Source organism: Protopterus annectens, chromosome 17.part0 (genome assembly GCF_019279795.1).
Source record: "Protopterus annectens isolate FY-2018-M chromosome 17.part0, PAN1.0, whole genome shotgun sequence".
NCBI lineage: Eukaryota > Metazoa > Chordata > Ceratodontiformes > Protopteridae > Protopterus > Protopterus annectens.
Genome location: NC_056751.1, coordinates 534,515,185 through 534,522,488, shown reverse-complemented (window position 1 = coordinate 534,522,488; position 7,304 = coordinate 534,515,185). Strand labels below are relative to the sequence as shown.

At 40.2% G+C, this 7,304-nt stretch overlaps 1 protein-coding gene across 3 annotated transcripts in view; it reads left to right on the top strand.

Annotated features, from left to right (window-relative positions):
* LOC122791734 (galactoside alpha-(1,2)-fucosyltransferase 2-like) overlaps nt 1-6,979 on the top strand; it is an 827,893-nt gene extending 820,914 nt beyond the window's left edge. For all 3 annotated transcript variants that reach the window (XM_044059642.1, XM_044059643.1, XM_044059641.1), the window contains exon 4: nt 3,917-6,979. In XM_044059642.1, the coding sequence (XP_043915577.1) occupies nt 4,332-5,399 (1,068 nt within the window). In that variant the 5' untranslated portion in view covers nt 3,917-4,331 and the 3' untranslated portion in view covers nt 5,400-6,979. The remainder of the gene's footprint in view (nt 1-3,916) is intronic.
* The last annotated feature ends 325 nt before the right edge of the window (nt 6,980-7,304 follow it).

Below are 7,304 nucleotides of genomic sequence, written 5' to 3'. Positions count from 1 at the left end.
TGTTTTTTCCTACTTTATTACTAGAGGCATCGACTACAACTCTGATATGAGATATACAATAAGCATCCTTTTCTGTGCATTTAAAGTGTTTTTTGATTGTATCCGCTTTATTTTCTGAAAAAAAATATACTTGTTTCCCACCTTTCTAAGCTAGTATTGTCCAGTGCTCAGGTTAGTGCTGAATTCATGGCTGTGTTACAAGTCTCTGTGTTTGCCCATACCTTTCTTGGATATAAGGAAGTTTCTCTGTTCACCTGTGAGAGAGGGGAGATTTGGGCAACCTATCTGTCCCTGGAGGAGTGGTTTCAGCCCAGAAATTAGTATTTCATTGGCCATTTTGGGCTAATTTCTATCTCTTTCATTTCCCTGCTATAAAAACTGCACTTGCGCTATTTTGCACACTGGGCAGCACCGGTTAGCTAGGGTATAACTATTCCCAGCTCCACAAAGTCTCCTTTTCAATTTTTCCCTTGAAACTAGACAAACTTTCAATTTAAGCACTCAAACCATTCATTTCTCAGCCCAGCACTTGCTCATGAGCAAAACTCATAGCAAGCAGTAATAAACCTAGCACTAGACCCCCTTTACTGTACAGAAGGACAAGGCTCTCTATTTGACCTTACCAGCCAATCAGTAAAACAGTTCCCTCTACCTATCCAGGCATGTCCAAAGGGCAGTTTCAGGTGTACTTTCCAGTCCAACTGGTGAATCTTGGCATTTTGAGGCAATGTTACAACTGCCTCATGTACACCGACAACCCTCTCCTTCTACCACCAAAAACTAATACATGCGAGAGATGCAATTATACAGCCAAATTGGAGGCTGAGCTTTCTTAACCCAAGACTGGATCAGACAGTCAAGAGGAGAAGGGAAATACTTGCATCACACCACCAGTCTCACATAGACCCATTAAACCAGCACCGGTAAAAAAACACACATAAATACATGAAAACATACTCAGAGGCTCTAAATAAAAATATGCAAAAGCAACAGACATCCATAGCAGACATCCAAGCAACCTCCATCCCCCCCAACACAAACCATGAAACACATACTTCACAAAACCAGTGTGCCACGCAATCATAGCCCTTAAGGCAAAATAACATACCCAATGCACTAGTAATAGGTGACTCTATAGTCAGGCACACTGACGTCCCACTCACTAGGCTGAACAAGGATAAGGTTACTGTTAGCTGCCTGTCAGATGCCAGGATCCTCCACATAACACAAGCACTCAGGTCACTCCAGAACAAGTACAAATATGACTCTGTCATTGTCCATGTTGGTGTAAATGACCTGAGTCATACCTTCCTGGACTACATGAAAAGAGACATGGAAGAGCTCTCTGATCACGTAGCCCAGACTGGTATGACCCTGACCCTGAGTAACATCCTGCCCTCACCAAGAATGATACCATGGTATAAAGAAAAAATTATCAATTTCAACAACTGGCTAAGTTTCTGGTGTCATTCAAAGGGGAACCAGTGTCTGTCCACCTGGGATGACATGCTCAACAAGCCATACTGCTTCACTAGAGACAGCTTGCACCTGTCACCCTTAGGCTTTCAAATACTGGCCAAGGCTCCTGCCACTCCAGTAGTGCCTTTTTTAGGCAAGGCTCAAAGGATAAATCTACCACCGTAAATAGCACAAGTAACAAAAAAACTGAGGGTAATGCTACTCCATGCCAGAAGTATAAACCTCAAAATGCACACACTCGAGGCACTCCTCAGTATGAAGAAAACTGATATATGTGCAGTAACAGAAACCTGGTTTAAGGCTCCAGAGAGCACCCCAGCACTACCAGGCTACAACTCTTACCATACATTTTGGCCACAGAACCTGGACTGAAATAAAAAAGGCAGAGGTCTATCCATATTCATCAAGGATATCCACACCTCCAGGTTAGTGGCACAGCACAATGCTTCAGAGATCATCCACGCGCAACTAATAATGGGAAAAACTGCAATTCAAATTGTAGCTTGCTATAGATCACCCACCATGTCCCAGAACCCCCATTCCACATTTCTGGAAACACTGGGAAACATAAAGGTCCTACCAAGCACCCTAATACTGGGTGATTTCAATTACCCAAACATTAACTGGGAGAACTACTCAAGTACTAACTCCCTTGCTCAACATTTCCTAAAATTTATAAACTCAAACACCCTGGATCAACTGGTCAGCACTCCCATCAGAGGTGACAACATATTGGACCTGGTCATCACTAACACGAGGGACCTGTGTTCCACACTGGAGGTCAACCCCTCGCTGGTTAGATCTGATCATAAACTAATCAATCTGGATACCCATGTTCCATCCCCACCCCCAGTCAAGGAAACCACCTTGAAAAACATTTCAAAGCAAACTTCATGTTACTTAACACCAAGGTAGAAAGTTTCAAAGCCCCCATGCTAAAGGATAACGCTGTCCAAGCTGCAAAATCCTTTACTAATGCATTCTATGGGCACCTATAAGAATGCATGGCTCGTGCTATCCCAAGCAAAACCAAGAATCACTCCTCAAAGAAAAGGAAATCAGTCTGGTGGACACCTGCCATAAACAAGCTATACAATAGAAGGAGGAAACTAGTACAGAAGAGAGTAAAATCCCAAGAAGGGAAAACATCCCTGATCAGTATCAGCAAGAAACTACAATCCCTCATAAATCATCCAAGGCTAGCTTCGAAAGAAAAATTCCCAAGGACTCCAACAATAACCACAGGGCATTCTTTAGCTATGTCAAAAATCTAAGTGGCAATGCTCAGATCTGCTCGGAGTTAATGCAGAATGGCACAAAATACACTGAACCGACTGATATAGCCAACATCCTGGCAGACAGATTCAGTGCAAACTTCACCCCCAAAAGGGCCCATAGCCATACCAGAAGAATGTAGAGCCCCTGAAATCACAGACACTCTGGTTAAAACAGCCCTCTCCAAAGTTAAAAACACAGCATCAATGGGACTGGACGGTGTCCCAGGCTGTGTCCTACACAAGCTCAAAGACGAACTAACCCCTCACCTAAACACACTGTTCAAACTCAGCCACTCCACAACCTACGTACCCATAGAGTGGTGCACAGCAATGGTTATTCCACTCCACAAAGGTTGAGCCACAACAGACCCTGGGAACTATCGCCCTATAAGCCTGACTAGCTTGGTCTGCAAGGCTATGGAGTGCATCATCATGGAACTCATTAACAGAGACATTGGGAACCTTCAAACACTGGACCCTACCCAGTTTGGCTTTGTTAATGGCAGATCATGCCTCCTAAACCTGATGGACTTCCTTGAGACAGTTACCAAGGCTATAGATGAGGGAAAGGTAGTACACACAGCCTACCTAGACCTTGCAAAGGCCTACGACACCATTCCCCATTCTGGTATTATAAACAAGCTCACCAGCCTGAACATAAACCCCTACATCACAAGATGGGTTGCCAACTGGCTCACGGACAGAGAACCCACATGGTGAGAGTTGTGGGAGCTAGGTCTGACTCTAAACCGGTTACAAGTGGCATTCCCCAGGGCTCAGTCCTAGGACCCCTCCTGTTCGGCATATACTTCTCAGAGGTACAGACAAGCGCAGACGACTGCAAACTAGGGGCTATAACTGACTTTCCAGCTGGCACCGACATCCTCCAAAAGGATCTCATGTTTTCATGTTTATGTATTCATAGTTCTATGCATGATACAACTACTACCTCCCATGTGATATTCAACTGTAACCCAACATACATATAACAAGTTTTCAATGTTTACAAGTTTTAATGTTTACAAAAGACTAGAAACTCCATTGTCTGCCTCATGAATACAGGAAAGTACAACAATTCAAATTAATCCTATACAGATGAAGGATAGAGCAATTTTGTCCTTGTAACATTCTGACATGTTTTTTCTTTCTTTATCTTGCAGGTAACTTAGAGCTATTCCATGTTTACATCATACAGTCTGCAGTCATCTGTCAACCATTTAATCATGTCAGTATAAGGACTGTTTAGACCATGAAGAACTATCCACATTTATTATGTTAAAATATACATGGGTGTAAATGTGTAGCACCCAGACGACAAAATCTAGGAATGTTGGTGCAAAGAAATAAAACAAAAAGGCCTTTCTCTTCTCAGTGAAAGAACTGCCCTCATCATTAATTTGGCCATTTTCCAAAATTATGGTAACAGAATGTGGCCCATTCATTTGTTATGACAAGCTGAAGGTTAGAAAGACACTGACATTTAATAGTACATCAATGTTCAGAAATCTACCAGTCACCAAAGTAAAAACAGAGTCCTGAAAATAAAAAAATTGCTTGATTCAAGTACCACTCACAATGAAAATAGCATTAAGAAAAATTATGCTGTTTGACAAAAGGACCTGTTTATGGCATTTTGACAAAAGGATCTGTTTTTGGCATTTAGCATTTTTCTTTCTTGGAATGCTCACCTTTCATTTATATGTCAATAAGTTCAGAGATTATTGGTTAATTCAGAGAGTAACCAGTTCACTAGTTGATCATTTACAAAACAGTGATGGTTTGCACAAAGGACTTTGGACCATTCGTCCTGATGGAAGACTGGGCAATCAGATGGGTGAATATGCAACTTTGTATGCTCTTTCATTGCTAAATGGTTATAAGGCTGTTATTCTTCCAGAGATGCATAACAACTTGGCACCAATTTTTAAAGTGACATTGCCTGTGATTGATCAGAGCACAGCAGATGCAGTCCCCTGGCAAGAGTATCACCTTCAGGATTGGATGTCTGATGAATACAAGCATATTAATAGACCATTTATCAAGTTAAGAGGATATCCATGCTCATGGACATTCTACCATCACATTAGGAAGAAAATATTGAGGGAGTTCACTTTCCAAGATGCACTCAAGCAAGAGGCCAACGATTACCTTTGGAAAATCAGAAAAGGTCTTAAAACTGTAACCTATATTGCTGTCCATGTGCGGAGAGGTGACTATGTTGAAGTTATGCCTAAGGTTTGGAAGGGAGTAATTGGAGATAAATTGTATTTTAAGAAAGCCATGGATTACTTTAGACGGAGATACAAGGATGCTGTCTTTGTTGTCACAAGTAATGACATGGGATGGTGTAAAAACAATATTGAGAATTCCAAAGGGGATGTGCATTACATAGGAGATGGAGCAGAATCACATCCAGGTCGTGACTTTGCTATTCTTTCCCATTGTAATCATACTGTTATGTCTATTGGTACATTTGGGTTTTGGGCTGCATATCTAGCTGGTGGAGACACAGTTTACCTCACTAACTTCACCTTGCCAGATTCTGAGTTTCTTAAGCTTTTCCATTATGATGCTGCCTTTCTGCCAAATTGGATTGGCATACCAGCTGATCTTACACCTTTACTCCAAAATTCAGCCTCTTGATTTTTTTTTTTTTTTTGCACTGATGATGATGGTGTTTTTCAGGTGCAATGAAACTCTCTCCTGATTGGCTTGGAGAAGCTCAGTCACTCTTCATGAGTAACAGTGTATTGTAGTTAGATAGGCATTATGTATGAACTTGCAAATTTTCATTTATGCTGCTCAAGTTCAGTCACTTACTACCCTTTCTTAACTTTCTCTTACTGCAATGTTGGAAGCCAACATGTTATCTTGATCAATTAAAATGTAGTCTGTATCTCAAAATCCAAGTAGTCATGGTGCAGGATCACAGGGGGCAACAAAGCAGGGACTTATTCTGGTACCTCACTATTGTAAACCATCCTACATCTACAAATACAGACACACTTCTCCATTTGAGATACTCCAAAACCCTGTTGTAGTTTCATTTCTCTTATCTTCTCTTCTACTGGGAATACTCAGTAGAGACTTACACTGTAAACATCAGAGATTTAGAAAAAAATAATTATTCTTTTATTTTTGTACCCTGTAGGCAGTTTATGACTTGTACTGTTGACTGGACTGTTAACTAATTACTAGGATGTGGAGGGGGCTCCATAACATGGTAGAGACATGAGCAGGTTCTACCAAATCCATTCACCCCAATCATCTTCCCTGATAAGCTGCATCATATTCTCAGTGATTGCTCCTTCTTAAAGAATGAACAACCAGTTAAACTCTTTTTATACTAATCAGCCATGCTGCTTGTGTTACATCCCCTCTTGCTGCTTATTAACCTTTCTTCCAGTTCCTGCTGCTTTCTTGCTGTCCTTGCTATTAGATCCATCTAAAGACATTATGTATCCAAAATTCTACACTGCATTTTTGTTTACTTTTCACACCCTGTTTTTCCTTGTGTACTCTATAAGTAGGCTACAAACAGCCACCTCTAAAATATATGCTTCATCCCCCCAAAAAACTCATAGCTATATATTTTCATGAAAAGCTGTACATTTATATATAGTAACAGGTATGCAAATGCAGCACACACATGGAACTGGTCCAGCTTGCTATGGTGCAATATTCAACATAACCTGGGAATATTCCTCCCACTCTCGTACTATACATGTGCCTGAAAATTTGTTTATAGTGGTGTGAGGACAAACATTATGCCTTAAATGATCCTTATGAACGTGCAAAATTTCTTCATAACTGGTCATCTTGCACAGCTAGCTGCTACATTGCAAATTAGGTGTTGTAGCGATTACAGAATCTTTAGATACCACTTCAAGAATACAACAATAAACTTTACTTTCCTATTTCACTCCTTACACCCAGCTATATTCTCATTTTCCCCTTGCACCTTCCCACCCACATGCCTGCATTCATTTTTTTGCATTAAATAAACATGGTCTTCTATTTTATTTTACTCTAAACTTTACTTTTCTTCTTATAAGTCTTTTTTCGTTATTCTTATTTGTTGCTTCTTCTTGCCTATCTCAAAATGTTTATCACTTTATCTGTGGAAATTTTCTCCCCAGGCCTCCATTGAAAATGGGCTTTTGTTCATTTGGACTATCCCAGTCAACAAATGTAATAAACAAATAAATGCATACATACATACAGTGGATATAAAAGGTTTACACACCCCTGTTAAAATGCCAAGTTTTTGTGATATAAAAAAAAAATAAGATCACAATAAACCATTTCAAAAATTTTCTCACCTTTAATGTGACCTATAACCTGTACAATTCAATTGAAAAACAAACAAATCTGTTAGGGGAAAAAATAAAAAACATACAATAAGCTGGTTACATAAGTGTGCATACCCTTAAACTAATACTTTGCTGAAGTACCTTTTGATTTAATTACAGCATTCAGTCTTCTTGGGTACTTCTTAGACTCCTTCTATCAACATGGCACATCCTGAATTGACAATATTTTCCCACT